The sequence below is a fragment of the Dendrobium catenatum genome, unplaced genomic scaffold, assembly GCF_001605985.2.
Source record: "Dendrobium catenatum unplaced genomic scaffold, ASM160598v2 fragScaff_scaffold_883, whole genome shotgun sequence".
Classification (NCBI taxonomy): domain Eukaryota; kingdom Viridiplantae; phylum Streptophyta; class Magnoliopsida; order Asparagales; family Orchidaceae; genus Dendrobium; species Dendrobium catenatum.
The window spans coordinates 391,789-412,248 of NW_021319345.1; the positions used below are offsets into that span (position 1 = coordinate 391,789).

Below are 20,460 nucleotides of genomic sequence, written 5' to 3' on the forward strand. Positions count from 1 at the left end.
TTATTAGATATTCATAAATATAATATAATTAACTAAATATTTTATAAATAATAATTATATTATAATATATTCATCATTTCAATTTAATTTAATTATATTGAGAGATAATCTATTAAAATTATATAGTTTAAATTCTTAGAATTATATTATTTGATGTTAAATTCACGTAATTATTCTATTAATATTATAAATTTTTAATAATATTAGTATTTATTACATCATCCGGTTCGACCCCGGTTCGACCGGTCGAACTTTGAACCTCCTTCTTCCGGTTCTTTGTCCGATCCGATTTTCACAACCTTGGTTAAACCACATTAAAATTTGTGTCCAATTTGATCTATGTTTAATAACTTGTGTTAATTAGATTTAATTATTTATGCTTAAAATTCTATAACTCTCACATAGCATAAATCCATTTATCATCACCATATCTTGTAAATGCACATCTATGTGATCTTGATGTTTGATGAAAGTAACCTGAATTTGTGTGATTGATCATGTTACAGATCATTAACTTGCTCATTCATGTACACGTACATCTTTGATTGCTTGTTTACTTTATTTTTGTGAGTTGAATTGGTTAACTTATGCCTGTGTGGATTTAGTGATTTTTGCTCAATCACTCACATTAGCATAAAACACATGTACATTCACTTACACGTGTTTAATTGATTATCTATTTCCTTATGCATGCTTGAGTGTGTGACAAAAAGAATTTAGAAAAAAAAAATGCTAGGGCGAACACACACCCAATTCACCCTTTCTTGGTGTGCCTAGAATCAATACTAAACTCTCTAATTGATTGAAGGACCAAAATATCCGTTAACCAAGGACATTTTTTGCCACATGTACTAAACCGCCCTGCACTCTCATAGCTATTAGTACACCTTTTTTTTCTTTCGAACATACTTGAGGATCAGAATGTTTTCTAAGAGAAACACTACACATGGCAAACTTATTTTTTCTTTGGTTGTGTTTGCATAAAACAATTGATCATTGTGAGCAACCTATGCTAAAGAGCTCTACTGGATTTAGATTGTTTCTGACAAAAAAGAGTAGCAATTTGACATATGGGTAACTAAGACAATTTGTAGTTAGTACTTAAAGGCATAATTTATGAGAATTTATCAGAATACTAACATGTGAAGCAATTTTAAGAAGCACTGTCATCTAGCAAGCTTTAGAAATAGTAAGATTTTGAAATAAAACTTTGCTCAATAATGTATCATGAGTGAAGGAACTACCTTAATAGTAATCTCTAGGTTACTAATTAAAAAAGTTTGATGCTCGGTATTATCAGAACAATTAAACAATAATTCCCTAGAAGCCTAAAGTCACCTCTAAAAATGAATATTAACATAAATCAACATTTCAAGTAACCTAATCCATCATCTTAATATGCTATAAAAAATTTGACTGCAACTTCAAAACTCACCTTCTTGTATTTTGCATATGCTGTTCGACCAGTTGATTTTTCTCCATCTTTACTGACATACACCTGCCAAAGTGAAAATAAAAAAATTACAAAAAACTAAATATTTGCTGCAATTTTCATTATGATATACTTCATCTGAATATTATATAAACATCTGTGAATATGTGATCAACACCTAGATAGACAAATTTCAATTTAGAAGCATCTCAGAACCTCTCATAAGAAACAAAAACAAGTCAAAAATGAAAGAAAATCATGATTTTCTTCTCCAAGGTTGTTAAAATACCTTTCTTCCATCCTGTTCAGTAAACCAGTGACCTGATTGACGAACATCAGCACTGACTCTTCTTTTTCCAGCGTCCTTTGGGACAGTAGCTTTGAATCTAGGATTTACCCAACTCCCAGCAGCATCTGAGGCTTCTATGACACTGCAGCTTTTTTTATTCTGCTTTTTACTTGAGTTTGATCGAGATAACTTTTCAGTTGCAATGTGAGCTTTCCCACCAGCAAGTGTAGGGCTGAACTGACGTCTGGAAACACATAAATGAGATGATTAATCAAAAGATATAGATGTTAAAAAGAGTTCACAGAAAAGGTTAATGATGCAATTATTACATATAATCAAGACTTTCAGCTCCAAACTGCTGAGCTTCAGTATTATTCTTCGTTCCAAGAAGAACAAAGTGTGGCAAACGTTGACGAACTAATGTCTGGATCCTTGGATCAGTATGATAGAAATATTGATAGGCAGGAGGTTGAGGACTTGACAAATCCCAGTTTCTGTCCACCTCTCCATTGATGTTATTCGGAGAGTTCAAAACATCACTTCCATCAATGAGATCATGAGTATCGAATCCACTAGAACTGCCAAAACAAGAGGACTTAATTTCTCCCTTGATATGATTTACATTTTGATCCCCGATTGATCTGAAATATTCCTTGCAAAACTCATCCAGAGCTGGAGTTTCTAATTTGCTGTTTTTATTTGGACTGAAATCCTTCCAAAAACTTTCTTTTTGACATTTGCTTGCTAAAAAACTTTTTTTCGCTTCCCAAGCTGCACATGCCTCATGGAAATGCTTTCCTTTTTTCAAAGATACACCAGTCACTTCATTCTTTCTACATTTATCTTTACTGTTAGAAGAATCATCTGAATCTGAGTCAATTAAATTGATCTTTCTAATAGGGCTAATGGTTAATCTTGGGAAAGTAACCTTGTCATTTCTTGCGTCAAGACTTGTCAAAGTGGAGAAGCAACCAGAAGCTGGGACTTTAGAAGCTCTGTGCTTACACTCTGAATTATCCTTTAGGAAACCACGATGCAGCAAGGAAAATTTTGCATTGCTACAGGTGATATGACTTTGAGTAGATGGATAATCATCTGCTACAAAAAAGAATGGCCAAATAAATAACAAGGAATGTATCATTATCTTCATAAAATTGCACATTAAAATGTATACTCTCATCTCTCACATAGACTGAAATATGGTATAGCATCCCAAATATCACTTTCCCTAAAAATAAAAAACGGACTGCTACTAGTAGCCTATCATTGTCAAGGCTTTGGACGGTAATGTTATGTTGTTGTTATAATGTCTTGTTTTGTACGAATAAGCATTTTGTACTCGCACTAAAGGCTTCATTTGGGACGGCCTTCTTATGGCTTTTTAAAGCAATTTCTTAGTAAAAAATCAAAATTTTTGTATTAGGAAGCTGTTTTTAGAAGCATAAAGAAAGCCGTCCCAAACAAAGCCTAAGATGGGCAAGCCATTCAGTAAGTGTGTTGCCCATGTTTTCAATGTGATGGAGAGTTTACATGTAAAGTATCGGGCTTTCATTGTGAATTTTCAGCAATAATCAAAATTGTGACACACCTAAGTTTTAGAAAAGCAAAAAAAAATATTACTAAACAAAGCCTAAATATTTTTCTATAGATTTATCAAGAACCAATAGAATGGGAAGCTGATGATAAAAAACATCATGAAAAGGGATTAAATGAAGTGTAATACTTTCTGCACTAATCCTCATTATTAGGTAGTGACTTCTGGTGAAAACACTTTGGCATCACAAACAAAGAAAGCATTGCGAGATTTTTATCTTATTTTGGAGGAAAGAAAAAATAATATCAAACATAGTCAGATCCTCAAACATTGTTAAACGCCTGCCCTATTGAAAGCAAGCCACACTAATGAAAAATGGACAGTTGAGTTACATCCACAATAAATTCAGAGTACAAATTTTTGTTTTTCTTAGTGTAGCATCTGATTTGTTAGTCAAACAATAAACAAAAACTTCTCCTGAAGAACAAAGAAGTGAACACGGCATGTTCATGTACATGCAAGCTAAAACAAAAAAAAAAACTTCGCCCCGACCTTTTTAAATGCCAAAGCTGAGAAAAATGCTGTCAGTCCATTTCTTAGGAATTGTTTAATTAGGCCTTCATAGCTCTGTCACAACACTAGACAATATGACAGGATGTGGTGGATCATCCTTTTGACCAATTTTATTTTTTAGGTGCAATTTTGTGAAAACAATATAACTTTAATTGCATTGCATATGTTATCTGGATTATCTAGTGATACTAAATTACTGTGAGAAATGAAGAGACATGAACATCTTAAAGGCAAGTAGCTTTGGGGCTTCTTTGGGCCCAAAAAGTCTTCTGTTGTTCGGTGGATTGAAATGTCAAAATGATTAGACGTGTTCATCCTAATGAACTACTTCTACACTCCCTTTCTCTTTTTTGCGTGTGCACGTTCATAGTCAAGGGGGAAGAGATTAAAAATCAAATAATATGAGCAGATTATCGATGTCCATAAAATGGTTGAACATATTAGGAAAAATAATCTGAGGATAACCTCTAACAATCTAAGAGATTTTTCAGTGCATCATTTAAGTGGTTTCTTGTTTATCATCCCACTCACTTGTTATGTTTTTGGAAAACTTGAGTCTTTTTTGGTGGTTTTATTACCATGGTTATATTCTCGGAGTTTAGAGTTCAAAGAAGAAGGAACTGCAACCCGAGTCTCAGGAATGGGAGATGAAATACTCAGGTCTAAAAGCTCTATTTCCAACAAATTATTCTTCCTGGAATGAGAAAGAACATCTTATATCTTGCTTTGCACAGGATGAGAGCATCAAGCTCACAACAATGAATATTAAGTTTGTATAAGGATATTGATTATGAACATATTCAATGCAAGATACATTGGTATATATATTTTTTATACGAGATAATTATAATCATTGAGAGATTTATTGAAAATAAGTGATAAGTTCGAAGAATGAGAAAAAAAATTGTGGAAGAAAATGCTTGGAAATAATAAGGTAAAATAGAATATGATGTGCAATTTTAATGAATATGGTGTCAACAATTATTAATCAATATTACTAGAAAAGAACCAACCTATGATATATTTAAACATCTTAGAACTATTATGCAACAAACTAATATAAATAAAGATATACATTTTAGAGTTAAGGATGTGTGATTGAAATAGAGAAATGATTTGGGACTATAATGCAATTACTATTTTAAAGAAAATAACATGGAGACATAAAAATAAATACTATAAAACTAAAATTCAGTGGGCTGTATTGGATCTGAACCATATAAATTTGTGTACCTTATCAGTTGATTCTTTTGCGATAATTATCCATTGCTATCAGTTACTTCCAAACATGCAATGCTTAATTCAGACAAGTAGCAGAACTACAACCTCCTATGGCTGTTGCTTCACTAAAACCCAAGACATTGTCACACTTCGCATTATTATTGAACGGAAAAAAGGAAATCCTTCTCATCCAGACAACGGCTTCACGCGAGAAAAAGGAAAAATTGCTCCTTTTGTCCATTCTACCAGTAAATTTAAAACTATAAACCCTAATTAAAATTAAAAAAAAAAAAATCGGCGCGACTCACCAGAACAGCGCTTAGGATGCTTGTCCGGAGAAGAAAACTCCTCGATGTCATCGTACAACGGAGGCGATTCATGCGTCAGATCGCCTCCATCAGCAGACGGACGAGAAATGCAAGCTGCCGCAGGAGATGAAGACGGCGGCCCCCTCCTTAGTCGCTTGAGGACCCGCGGAGGGGGCTCCTCTTCTTGAGCCTCGCCTAGGGTTTCCTGTCCTCCAATCTCTTCCCATTTTTGAATCGAAGATTTACGTACGCTCTCTTCCTCCTCCTGCCGCTGATCTGGACATGACTGAAGGCCAGGATGGCCCGCTTCTTCTTCCTCCTCTTCGCCTTCGGTGGGTAGATCAGCGATGTCGATGTCGATGTCGATGTCGAGCCCTAAAGAAAATGAGGGAACGGAGAAGTCTTCCATAAGAGCGCAGACATTAGAGCTCAGATCAATGGAGAAGAGGGCTTCTTTGAACTGTGATTTGATGCCCGCGGTGAAATTTTTCGAGCTTTTGCGCCAAAAAATTGGTGGACGCGACGGACGTGGCGGACTCGGAAAAGCACCAGATTGGGCCGGTTTGATTCGGGTCAAGTGCTGCATGAACCGGGCCTCTTTCACCATATACGCATCCAAGGCAGGCCATGAATTTGACTAATGGCCGTTTCTACGGAGTAATTATTGTGTCCGGACACCGAATGTGTACAGAGACCAATAAAAAAACGTCACATCATTTGGGTGCTCGGTATTGTGCTCGGTACAGCACTCGGTATCACTCGATATTCCGGATTTTCGATTTTTTATCTGGACATAATAACTTTCCGTTTCTACGAGGGGTGTAAGTTTAAAATACAATATCAAATAGTAATTTATCTTCAATCAAATTTTAGTTATACCATCAAAAAAGAAAATCATTTGCATTTTTTTTCATCGCTATTTTTACCCTCCATTTTTCTTCATAGAAATATTTTTTTTAAATAGTGTGATAGTAATATTGGCGTCACATTGTTCATAGCCGAGATAAAATGCAAAATTACGTTTACATTTGCCATTCGGGTGGATGTTCGCCGGAGCTACAAATGGCCGAATATTGTTCGGTTGGAGATACCCTAAGTAAGTCGAGTCAACTCATGGGTCGGCTAAAATTTGGCTTGATTAATGCTCGTGAGTTGAGATTGATGAGCTAATGAATCAAAATTGAGCTAATGAGCTAAACTAGAACTAACTTCAACTCAACTTGTTAGCTCATGAGTTGGCTTATTTAAAAAATATTATTACAAAATATGCTTTAATAAAATTATCATAACTATTTAAAAATCATATCTCACTTTTATATATTAAATAATTTCTTATTATTTTCTTCCAACTTATAATTCTTATTATAATTTTATATAAAGAAAGCCCCATCGTGGCTCAAGTTAGATTATCATCTCCAATCAATATGTTCTGATTAATTCAACTGTAAGATGGTTGTTTATAATTGTTAGGATTGAAAATTTGTCGAAGGTGGAGAGATATGAAGTTTAGCGTCATAATTTTGAACGAAGATTCAACACACATATATATAAAGAGAGTGGACTGTGAGAGTCATAAGAGACTAAGATTTATTCGTGAAAAATCTTAAAATGGAGAAAAAATCATGGGGATGACCAAGTTAAAATGATTTTGTGTTTGTAGTCGATTACAAATGGTGCCCTTCCGCGGGGCAGAAGGCATTGGCTCAATTTAACATATAGAACACATTATATGATTGGGGTTAGACGAATCCAATGATAAGGGAGTCATTCTCAAGAGAATATTGGTATGTTCATTTGGTTGGCATGGCTATATTTGCGCAAAGAAGATTATAGGGACTGTAGTCGGTGACGGTGGTCAGAAAAACCTTAGTCGGCGGGCGATGGAGGTCGGAGGGACTGTAATTAGCCGGCAATAGTGGTTGGAGGGACCATAGTTGGCGGACGACGAAGGTCGAGGGAATCATAGTTGGCGAGTGACAGAGATTAAAGGGATCATAGTTTGCGGGTGACGAAGGTCAGAGAAACCTTAGTCAGCAGGCGATGGTGGTCGGATAGACCGTAAGTCGGTCGGTGATGATGTTTGGGGAAACATGTTCGGTGGGGGATGGAGGTCAGAGGGACCGTAGTCGGTGGGTAACGGAGGTTTGAGGGTCCATTGTTGGCGGGAAATGTTGATCGGATGGGCCGTAGTTAATAGGAAATGGTGGTTGAAGGGACAATAATTGGCGGCGATCGAGATTGAAGGGACCATATGTGTGGGTGTCGTTGGTTGGATGGATCGTATGAGGGACCAAAGTCGATGGGCAAACGGTGGTAGCAGGGGCAGTAGTTGGCGGGCTATGGAGGTTGGATGGGCCATAGGTGGTGGGCAATGGTGCTCGGAGGGACCGTAGTCGGTGGGTGACGGCGGTCGGAGGGACCTTAGCCAGCGGGCAACGATGATCAGATGGACCATAGTCGGCCGGTGGACTGTAGTCGAAGGGACCTAGTCGGAGAGCTGCGGTGCTTGGAGGGACCATAGTCAGTGGGTGACTGTGGTCGGTGGGTAATTGTGGTTGAAGGGACCGCTGTCGGGGGGGGACTGGTCGAAAGGGTTATGGTCAGCAGGTGACAGTGGTTGAATGGACCATAGCCGGAGAGCATCGAAGGTCTACGGGACTATAGTTGGCGGGCGACATGGTCGGAAGGACTATCGGAGGGATCGTAGTCGGCGAGCGATGGTGGTCAGAGGGATTAGAGACAGTTCGGCAGCGGTCGGCAGCCAAGTGAAAGTTCGACTGTAGTCGCGGATAGAAGGGAGTTTGGAGGCAATCGACGGTGAGGCAATGATCCGGCGAATGTTGGGCGGAAGTTCAAAAGCGGTCGACGGCTGGGGGTTAGTATGACAGCAATCAGTGGTGGGGCAATGGTTCGATATTGTCATATGGAAGTTTGGTGGATGCCGTAGCTGAATGGAAGTTCAAAAGCTATCAATGGCTGGGAGGAAGTTCGACAACGATCGGCAGCCAAGCGGTAGCCTGCGCAAAGGTCGACGGAGGCTCGCCTTTGGTGGTGCTGGATATTTGAATTCTGAGTGCTCTTTCCAATCTCTAGCCAAAAGATCCCAATTTCATGTAGAGAGTGAAAGTCAATTTATAATTTTTTTTAGAGTATCATACCTCATATATATGGAGACTATCTAGGGCAGAATTGGGGTGCTTCATCGGACGATCCATAGTAATCCATTCGATCATAGAGCGTTTGCTAAGCATTTATGTGACTAAATGATGTCCAAATTAAACGATCTTGGGCTCATTGGATTCGTCTAGTCGAGCCGCTCGATTTGACTATAAGCGTGTTATATTTAGATGTTGTTTGGTCATCTAATTTAAACTTTAAACCTTCCAAATAAGCTTTGGGCCCCATATTTGGAACCATTTGGGCTCGAATTGGACCGAATTTGGTGTCATTGGTTTGTCTCTTTGAAACATTTCTTTTGACTGTAAGTTTGCTGAAGTTGGAGTTTGGATAGTCACAAATTTAATTTTGAAAGTTTTCAACTTAAATATGCCTTTAGATTCATGCACGATCTAGATGATTTTTTGATGACGTATCAATATTATATCGTTGTTCAGTCTTCCTTATTTTGCTATAATCATCTAGAATTAAAAAATATTTAATTGTATGATAAATATTTTTAAATTATGGTTAATAATTTGTATAATTTAATACATTTTAATATACACCTCTCCATATATATACTTTAATAAATATATTATTAGTATAGAACAGCAAAATTCAAATAAGTCTATTACATTTTATATCATTTAGGTCCGGACTCGGTATTTCATTTTTTGAATTTTCCACGTAAAAAAAAATGGGTGCATATTACTTTTTTTATTATTTGTACTTCTTGGATCTTCATAAAAACTAAGATCATAAAATTCATTCTCTATTGTTGTGAATTTTTTAACATTCAACACCACTAATTATAAATTTGATGATAATTTTCTCCATGATTAAATGAATTTTCAATCCTGAGAAGATTTTGCAATTATCAAATATTTATTATGGGACATCATAAAATACTGACCCAGTCCATGAAAGCCACTTTTTGTATCCATGCAGGACTTCAAAAGTTAAGTCTTTTTAATTTTTAAGGCACTACGTAGCTCATCTTGATATGTTAATTGAGATTTGAAATTTTTGATAAGAGATTTTGAGTTCGAGTCCTACGTAAGTGATGTAATCACATAAACGAGTCGAGTTGAGTCAAGTCGAAGTCACTCTCGAGCACTTAATTGAGAGCAGGAGTTAATTAATTAATTAGGTTGGAGTTAGTGCTCAAGTTAAATTCCATGAGTACTAATGATTCTGTTATTGTTAATAAGATAAATTTATTCTGATAAAAATAATTATTATAATAAAATGATAAAAAATAGAAAAGATAGTTAAAAAAGGAAAAACCACGTTATATTATATTTGGGGACTGTATAAAATTTTAAATATTTTAAATAATTGTATATTTATACTTTTAAATTCTATTATATTTTAAGTGTATTTTTTTACTAATTTTTTATTTAAACGGACTAATTCACAAGCTGATGAATTAAGTTAAAGCTAGCTCAAATTTGCGTTATTAGGTTATCGAGTCATGAACCATTTATCGAGTTTATCCGAGCCGTCTAATAAATTGGCTTGTCTTAATCATACTAATTTCATCACATAATAGAGTTATAGGCTTCGTTTGGGACGGCTTTCTTACTACTTCTTAAAACAGTTTTTTAGTACAACAAATAATTTTTTTTTATTAGAAAGCTGTTTTAAGAAGCAGTAAGAAAGCCGTCCCAAACGAAGCCATAGACAGTAAACAGTTTCAAAAAAGCAGGCGAATTTTTTTAGGTTTCGTTTGAGACAACTTTGTTAATGCTTTCTAAAACAGTTTTCTAATACAAAAATTTCGAATTCAATAAAATTTTTATAATCGAAAGCTATTTTAAATAGCATCAAAAAAATTATCCCAAGCAACTCCTTAATTTCTAAACAATTTATCAAGAGATCATTCGAGTCAATCTTGGCACACTTAAATATAAATTCAATCACAATCTAAATGTACCTTATAATAAATAATAAAATATCATAAAATGATGAATTATGACCAAGTCCATGGATGCCACTTTCCATCCTTCATTGCATGGTAAATCTTCTAATGTGACTCTTTCAACTTCCTCTTCTCCTCTATCTCATTCTCCATATAATGCACAAAGCATAAAGAAGAAGAAGAGGATGGGGAACTGTGTAGGCCGACAAGTCGTGCCGACGACCGACACAACCGCCGGTAAAGAGCGCAGCGGCGACCGGCGAAAGCAAGAGGAAGTAGAAGAAGAAAAGAAGGCTGGAGCTTCCACAGTAAAGGTGAAGATAGTGATAACAAGGAAGCAGTGGAAGGAGTTAGTGAGCAATGGAGACTTGCAAAGCTTAGATGCTCACAAGCTGCTTTCTCTTGTGATCATGAGCATGAAAACGTCGGGAGGAAACGTTGGAAGAGAGAAGAAGAGGTGGAGACCTTCGTTGCAGAAGATAGAAGAGGTTTCAGCAGAGTAGGTTTTATTCATTTTGTTTGTATATTTATTTAATTATTTTGGAATTTGGAGGGTCTTTTTTGGGTGCATGTGGATTTCTATGGTATATACCCAAGCCATCCTATAAAATTTAATATTTCATTCTATGCACCTATATTTGTTCTATGGGTGGTATTTATGTAATATTAAAGTTTTAGGTGTTAGATATGTAAATAGCATGAAATAAAGTAGTATGTATGTAAATCCCATTTTTTTTAATAAAATTAGGTTATTTTAGTTTTATTTATGTTAATAATGTGAGATGAATGATAGATTATTACGTACGGAGTTCAGACCGGAGAACCTTCCAGTTTTTTGAATGTGCGCAGTGAAAGCACAGTAAAATACGTTATTTTTCACCACTGCACTTCTAATTGCGCACACTCACACAAAAACGGAACGTAGCTTCAACCAAGACTTCACATGTAATAATCTCAAGACGAGAGCTGAATATTCAGCTTAAAAAAAATCAGATCTTTAAAGATGAGAGAGATAAAGTACAACATCAATTTCCATCTAATAAAGAGAGAGAGAGAAGGAGAGAGAATATTTGAATGATTCATCGAAGTGGGAAAGAAATATTGTGAGACTTCTATTTGATGAAAGCCACAGAGTGAGAAAAATATAGAGAGAGAGAGAGAGAAAGTGTGAGAGCAGCCAACAAAGGCTGGGTGAGCCGAGAGCAGAGATGGACGGAGAAAGAAATGAAACAGAGGAAATGAATTCACTCATCACAATGAATGTACAGATACAATTAAATAGGAAAACAGTGGGTAATATCTAATAATAGATGGTACAGGTTAAGCTTAAGGTAAGACGTGATGTAGCCTTTATGGTTAGAGGAATAGCCAAGAAAGCGAGGAGAGAGTTTGTTGGATGAGTAGGGTTGTAGCCATGGGTAGCATAGACATCTGAAGATGCGGAGATGAGAGTAGGTTGGGAGTTTATTGTAAAGAATTTGGTAAGGAGATTTGTTGGATGTGGATTTGGATGAGAGGCGATTAATGAGATAGATTGCAGTGGAGATGACTTCACTCCAGAATTGAGTGGGAAGACTAGCGGCATGTAAGAGAGTTATGGTTAAGTCGAGTACGTGGCGGTGCTTTTGCTCTGCTGTTTCGTTTTGTTCCGGGGTGTGAGGACAGCTAACCTGATGAATTATCCCATGATCTTGAAGAAATGAGGTGAAAACTGTGCTGGTAAATTCAGCGCCCCCGTCGGATTGAAAAATTTTAGGTGTTTTTGCAAATTGATTGAGTAAAAGACTGCAAAACAATTTAAATTTTGAGTAGGTTTCTTGCTTGGTATGCATGAAGTAGATCCAAGAAAAGCGCGTAAAATCATCTATAAAAATGACATAATAGCAAAAACCAATGGAAGAGGGGTTCGGTGCCGGTCCCCATACATCCGAGTGTATGAGTTCGAATAGTGAGGAGGTGACCGAACTGCGTTTATTAAAGTTGAGTTTGTGGCTCTTAGCCACATTACAAGATTTACATAGCAGAGGAAGAAAAAATTAATAGGCGTGGGTATATGATGTGCGAGGGTGGTAAGAATCCGCTTGTTCGGATGTCAAAGCCGAGCGTGCCATATTTGAGAGGAGTTCGTTCTTGCATGTAGAGCTGTGGGTTGGATGTCCGGTATAGTTCGGATGTGGTACAGACCATTACTGAGAATACCATGGAGAAGTGGTCGATGATCATGAGAATTCTTCATTTCAAAGCCATTAGTGTCAAAGGTAATAGAGATGGAATTATCATATGTTAATTTAGAGACTTAACGTAAACTGTGAGTGAGTGACAGTACGTGTAGAAGATTGCATAGACGGAGCTTACGAGGAGTGTCCGGTAGCGGAAGAAAACCTTGCCCGGAATTCTGAATGGGTAAGGAGGAGCCGTTGGCAACGGAGACAGAATCATGACCTTGATAGGCAGATGGATGTTGGAGGTTAGTGCTGTCCGGTGTGAGATGAGAAGAAGCCCCAGTGTCTAGTATCCAATATTGGGTAGGGTAGGTGGTCGGTTGAGCTACCATTGCCCTTGGTCTGTGGGTGTTGGTTGGCGCGTACTTGGAGTTGCACCTGTGCTAACAATTGATGGACATGTGACCGGTTTTGCCACAGATTTGGCAAGTCGGTCACTGATTACCTGTGGAAGAGCCGGTGGCGGGCTGAGGACCTTGAGAAGGTTGGTTGTAGGAATTGTTCTTGTTCTTGATCGGACGTTTTGGAGTTCAACCACGTGATTGATTGTACGACGTGGCATATAGTGCGGATGGATTGGATGACTGTTCTTTGATAGTTTCTTGATTTATATGAATTACTTCGCTACAAAGGAGCGAGTAAAGGTTGCCCAGATCTGCGGGTAATGGGGATCTCTGAATCGACGTTTTAAAGGAATTGTAGGTGGACGAAAGTCCATTGAGAATGTAAAGAACTATATCCTCGGGATCGATTTTGGAACCGGACGCAGCTATGGTGTCCACGATGTTCTTGATTTGCGATAGATACTGCTGCATCGAGAGGTTCTTCATTTGAATATGATGAAGTTCGTTCTTGAGTTGAATAGCTCGAGAGCGACTCAAAGGTTGCAGACAATGCTCGAGGGTCGTCCATACTTCTTGAGCAGTGGTAGCGGTGATGACATACGGAAGTAGAGAAGGCAAAATCGTCAAGAAGAGCGTAGACATGAGGTTGCTGTCGACGAGGGTCCAGCCGGCGTGAGCTGGAGATTTATCATCGGACGGTGGTTGAGTTGCCCCCGATAGATGACCGGCATAGCCGTTTGCTTTAAACTGTTGCAGAATTTGGATTCTCCAAATGGCATAATTTTCGGTGGTGAGAGGGTGGGGAATGAGGTTCTTGATGTTGAAGATTAGGAATTTGAGGGGTGCCAGAATTAAAACCTCAGGGGTTGGTTCTGGCGAGAGAGGAGGTGGGAGGGAGGGAGAAAGTGGAATCTTGATCCCCCGTTAAAGGCTCTTGATACCATATGAGAGCAGCCAAAAAAGGCTGGGTGAGCCGAGAACAGAGGCGAACAGAGACGGACGGGGAGAGAAATGAAACAGAGGAAATGAATTCACTAATCACAATGAATGTACAGATACAATAAAATAGGAAAACAGTGGGTAATATGTAATAATAGATGGTACAGGATAAGCTTAAGGTAAGACGTGCTAACAGAAAGCTATACAAATAGAGAAGGTCCACTCTCTCTCTAGCAAGAGTGTACTCTCTGTCCCTCTCTCTCCCAAAATGCTATACAATAAGAAACTTTTACTTGGTCCGGTGAACGTACGCTCCTCTACGTTCGACCATCAATATTTTAGCGACACTTAGCATGAAGAAAAGTCGCCGATCCGACCCGCTGTTTTTTGGGTTCTAGCGCGTGCGTTTTTTAAAATCCTTGACGAGCCGAACAACATCCCATCACCTTTTCGACATATTTCAAATACCTAGTAAATACCGAGTTGTACCTAGTTTTTTCTAGCAATACCGAGCAAATACCTAGCAATACCGAGCAAATCCCTAGCAATACCTTGATTTTTACATTAAAATTTTATTTTAAGAAACAATAAAAAAATTATATCAAACGAAACGTAATCAACATCAACGCCCGTCTTTTCTAGTTGTTGGCCTCCCCTTTTGCAAGAGAGCAATCGACTGATCATCATTGAATATATAACTTTCTCAGTAAATAGTTGCCGCTAGTTATTGCAAAGCAACAAGGGGTCCTTTTGGATCTTTTTTTTACTTTTCATATTTATTATTTAATTTTATTTATATTTAGGTATGAAATTATATATATTTGGTATCTTACAAAAATATATTGGGTTTTAAAATTTATGTGATAGTGGCCACAGTTACTCTGACAAGATGATAATCGCGGCAATGGTCACTAACAAGGATAATTATGATTAGGGGTGTCAATTATTGATCTGGCAAGGAAAATTCGAGTTCATGTAAACCCATTTAAGAAATAGGTTGGATTTGGATTCCAATTTTTGACCCATTTGAAAAATTGGTTTGCGTTCGGGTAAACCTGCTACCAGAATTTGACACGTCTTGTCCGACCTTACCAACTCCCACCCCCACGGCCCGAACCGTGTCTTGACTTGCACAGCTCGCCCTATGCAAATCCCACCTGCACTACTCTGGCAGACTCTGCATCGCCCTCGCTTGCCCTTTGTGCTTGCCCGGGTCACATGTTCGATTAGGTCAACCCATATTTTGATTGGGTCGGATCTAGTTCATATTTTTTGCATGTTTCTATAATTAGGTCGGCTTCGTGTTGGATCAATCGAGGGCGGGTCAGCTTCAGGTTGGACCCGAACCTAACTCTAAAACCCATTTTTACACCCCTAATTATGGTAGTGGTCCGTTATGGCTGATAGTGGCACTGGTGTTGACCGATGGCGATGGTCACTCCCTCTACCAATTAATGACAGTGGTGATGGTGATTGTCAATAGTAGTAAATTTTTTAAAATATCTAAAACTTATTTGAGTATTTGAAAAATTATTATTTGTAAAAATAAAATAATTAAAAAAAATACTAAGCAATATGTTTTCTAAACATAAATAGAAGGAAAAAAAACCAGTAATCCTGAACATGCCCTAAAACACGAGAAATTATTAGGTACGGAGTGCGGACGGGAGAACCGTCCGCACACTAGTATAAAATCGCGTTCGGTACCGTTCGGTACCACTCAGTACCACTGGGTACCACTTGGTACCCTGTGTCTGTGCGGACGGTTCTCACCCCGTCCGCACTCCGCACCTAATAAAAAGTCCCTAAAACACAGATTATCAGCGTTGAGGTATTTCATATGATGTATCCTATACTTCTCAACTATGAACATATTTCATTCCATACACTAAATTTCGAAAACCGTTGGATCAATTGAGGTAAGGTCAGTTTCAAGTATGACCCAAACCTAAACTCTAAAACTCATTTTTATACCCCCTAATTATGGTGGTGGTCCTTTGGTCAATAGTGGCATTGGTGTTGACTGGTCATGGTCAGTGACTTTACCAATTAATGGCAGTGGTGATGGTGATTGTCAATAGTAATAATATTTTTTTTAAATCTAATCTAAAACTTATTTTGAGCATTTGAAAAACTAATTTTTGTAAAAAAGATAAAATAATTTAAAACTAAATAGAAGGAAATAAAAAAGAAAAATGAAATAGTAATCCTGAACATGCCCTAAAACACAGAATATTAGCGTTGAGGTATTTCATATGATGTATCCTTTACTTCACAACTATGAGTCTATGAACATATTTATACTAAATTTCGAAAACCAACAAAAATATCAAAAGCCTAACTTTTAATACACTAAACAGCTAATACAAAATCACAGACAACCACAGCACTCCCTAACAACCACAAAATCTACTCTGAAACCTCTTCTATCTTCTGCAGCGAAGGTCTCCACATCTTCTTCTCCGCTCCAACGTTTCTTCCCGACGCTTTCATGGCCACAAGAGAAAGCAGCTTATCAATATCCAAGCTTTGCAAGTCTCCACTGCTCATCAACTCCTCCCACTGCTTCCTTCTCATCACTATCTTTACCTGTACCGTGGAAGCTGCATCCTTCTTTTCCTCTTCTTCCTCCTCCTGCTTTCGCTGGTCATCGAGCTCTTCGCCGCCGTTCATGTCATAAGTCGTCGGCACGACTTGCCGGTCCAGGCAGTTTCCCATCTTCTTCTTCCTCTTGATCTCCTTCCTCTATATGGTAGCGAGAGAGAAGGTAATTAAATAGAAGTTTTGTACTTCTGAGATAGAGGAGAAGAGAAGAGTGTGTTGGTCTTATAGTCCTATGTGATGGGGACTGGAAGGTCATACTAGAAGACTTATTAACGTGAAGGATGAAAACTGATTTCCATGGACTTGGTCGTGACTTGATATTTTATGATATTCTTACCTGAATTTTTGCAAATCAATGTGGTAAATGAAATTTGTACATGCTTCAACCAATTGATTTGAGTTTTGAACCTTCCCAAACGTCTTGGATCGATCCAAGATTATCCTGGTCCAGATGTCGATCTTATATGGAGAAATTATTACGTGTGGAGTCCAGACATAGCTCTCGTTCTACGTTTGGACTCTAATGAAAGGCGGCATGTTGTCAATATACTCACTGTGTACAGCGACGCAACCCTTTCATATTGGAGTGCGGACGGCATCCAGACTTCGCACATAATAATTTCTCCCTTACGTGACATATTTATTTCCTTCCTAGCACTCGCATGGACTCGACAAACCTTCTTTTCATTATCTCACATCTCTTTATTTGCGAAGGATCGGTGGACCTTTTGCTCAAGGAGATGGTTGAATCTCCAAAGTAATAAGTTTAAGGCACTTACTTCATAATTTATCACTCAACATTCCTAAATAAGAAAAAAATTATTTATGTCTAAAAAAAAATCTTCATGTATATTGCATTAGCTATGTCTAGAAAAAAAAATGGTCGTCATTGTAAATCTTCATATTTATATTTTCTATAAATATATTTATGTTTTATTTTTTAATTTTATGAAAAAAAAATTCATAAATTTAAATATATAATGCCTTCAAAATTTAATATTAATTTATGTTCAAAATAATAAGATATCTTTTATATATAGTTTAGTTTAAAAATGATTAATACAATATAATTTGAGCTTTTAAATATTAAATATTAATATTTTAAAGTTACTCTGATGGAAAACACATTTGATTTTCTCACATTAATTTTTATTTTCTTCTTATAAGTTATAAGACAGAAAAAAAAAAGAAAACAGAGAAGGAAATGGTCAAAGAGTTGGACCGGAGGAGCTACGGTGGACCGAAGACTTTGTTTTTTTTTTTTTTTTTGGGGGCATTTAGGCCCTTTAAGGCAAACACATTTAGGCCATTTAAGGCAAACTCATACACACAACGCATACACAAAGACTCGAATCTTGGACCTCTTAGTTGGAAGCCTAAGCTCTCAACCAATAAGCCAATGAGAGTTGTGTTAGACTTTGTTTGTCACTCTCCCGGTCTAGAATAAGCCGGTGACTCTAAGGTAAGAGGAGTGTTAGATAAATCTTCTTTATCAAATGATTTTCCTTTTTTTTTTAAATGTAAATGATTTCAGTTTTATATGAAAAAGGAATTATTATTATTATAAAAATCAATTTGATCGGATATGATTCTGCACACATCATTGAATTCAAATTTCCAATTTTAAATTCATAGTCATATGATCATCAATTCCAGAGAACTTATGGTCGAACTAAACATATTGACGGAACGATGCATAGGTCATTTGACGGAATGTTTCAAATTTTGATTATATTTCCAAGACATGCCACTTTAAAAAAATTGGAAATATGCTTGAGATTCTAAAGAGCTTAGAGGTTTTAAGAAATGGAGCTGCATAAACACCACCACTGAGCTTCCACCATTAAGTCATCGCCCAATCATCGTCGTCGGACCACTACCAAAACAATGCCCGACCACGATAGTCGGGCTACCGCCCCCATCATCTGACCAACACTTGACTTTCCTCGTTGAACCACCACTGAATTTCCACATGCTACAATGACCCTTTCGACCATTATTACCCGATTATGATCCTTTAATCATCATCACCTAATAATGACCCTCCGACCTCAGTGTCACAACACAACCTAATATAACCCATAAACATAATATGTCATATTGTGTTGAATGGTGACAAATCAAGCCCAAGATCAAAATTTTGGGGGCTTCTTGAATTTTTTTTTTCTTTAAATTAAACAAAACATAGAACTTCTAAGTAACTTTCAATAAGCCAAACAATAAACTAATCCACAAATTTATATTCATTGCTTATACAACAAATATACACTACAATGCATGACTATAAATCAAAATAGAACAAATAAATAAATAAATGGTCATGATTGTACAAAACTTAGAAAATACATATACATATTCAAACATATTAGAACATGACACTACAACTACTCAACCAGCTCTTTCCCTTTTTCCTGATCAGAAATAGAATGCATAATAGTTGTGAGCCAACACAACTCAGCATGTCACATTCACCGATCTAAATTTTTAAAACTTCACATATTATGTATTTAATTGAGTTTTTAAAAGCAGTTAATAATAGTTCATTGTACTGAATAAAATAATGATGGTATTTATTAGAAATCTAAATAGTAATGCAAAGAAAATAAATAAAGAAGTATTACATATATTAGAACTGAAAAATAATAGATTTATATCAGAAACAAATATTAGAATTCAGACTCTTATGACTATATGTGTTAACATATCATAAAACAAAATTTTATGCTATTATGACTTCTTGTGTATCCCGCACGATAGACTTATTCTAATTTCAGAGCTTCACAGCATCGTACATTTTAACTAGGTAAGCATATATATCATTTTATTGTATTAAAATAAATGTAAATACATCACAAAATATTTTCTCAATAGGCAACATATTCAAGTACTACGTAGAATTTCATAATTTGATAATTTCATTAGATTACTAGGGATTATTCATAATTATATTTTGAAGCTTTAATTGTAGTACAATATTATATTTTGTGATCAAAATTATTTTTTAAATTGATAAGAATAACTTACTTTCCAAATTGTATAGCATACATTTAAAAAAAAATCATAAATATTCAAAATAATCCAATCTATAATATAATAAAGTTAAAGGGTGAAAATTTAGCGGGTGTAAAGTTATCCTCATTTTGACTCTATAAAATTGTGAATTTAATTAGGAGAGCCCTCAAAATTTTCATATTTTTTAAAACTGAGATATGTAGGATGTACCTATATCGGTCCACTCAAACTGGGCTAACAACAGAAAATAAATTAGAATTGCCCAAAAGCCATTTTCTCTCTCTATAATATCTCTCTCTCTACAATTGAAGGGGGTTTGCTTTTTTATTAAAACAAAATAATTATGGAATTTGATATTTTTTATAACAATTTGACCTGGTGACACGGCTTGCGACGTTCGACCTTACAGAGCCCCAACGCTCTCTACTGGAGAGCACGACGTCACAGCTTTAGTTAAATTTCCAAAAAGTTATTAAAGAGTTCAATGCGGCAATGTTGCTAACCTAGCGCTACGGTGCTCCAAGAAAAAAATTCCATTTTTTATATGTTTGTCTAACCATATTCTCTAACAATAATCGTATGACTAAGATTCTTTTATTATAATTATCTGATTAAGATCCTCTGACTTTTACCATTTGATTATGATCCTTTGACATCTACCATTTGATTACGATCATTCGATCTTCATCGTTATACTACAATCATTCTGACCACCATTGCTCATTCTAGGAGTGTCAATTTCGGGTCACGGGTCGGGTTCGGGTCGAACCCGAACTGACCGGGGTGGAAAACGGGTCGACCCTAACCCGACCCGGGTGGAGAAACGGGTCGAAAATCCGAACCCGGACCCGACCCGGCGGGTTGCCGGGTTGACCCGACACGACCCGGAACCGCTCTATGTT

The 20,460-nt window shown here is 36.8% G+C and overlaps 1 protein-coding gene across 1 annotated transcript; it reads right to left on the reverse strand.

The window, feature by feature from the left end:
- Nucleotides 1–1,435: 1,435 nt before the first annotated feature.
- LOC110104053 lies at nt 1,436–5,964 on the reverse strand (the record flags this gene model as incomplete). The annotated part of the gene is given in 4 exon segments (XM_020832998.1): nt 1,436–1,498; nt 1,722–1,965; nt 2,051–2,816; nt 5,358–5,964. Coding segments are annotated over 4 exon segments (1,680 nt in total), but the record flags the coding sequence as incomplete, so codon positions are not given.
- Between the last annotated feature and the right edge of the window lie 14,496 nt (nt 5,965–20,460).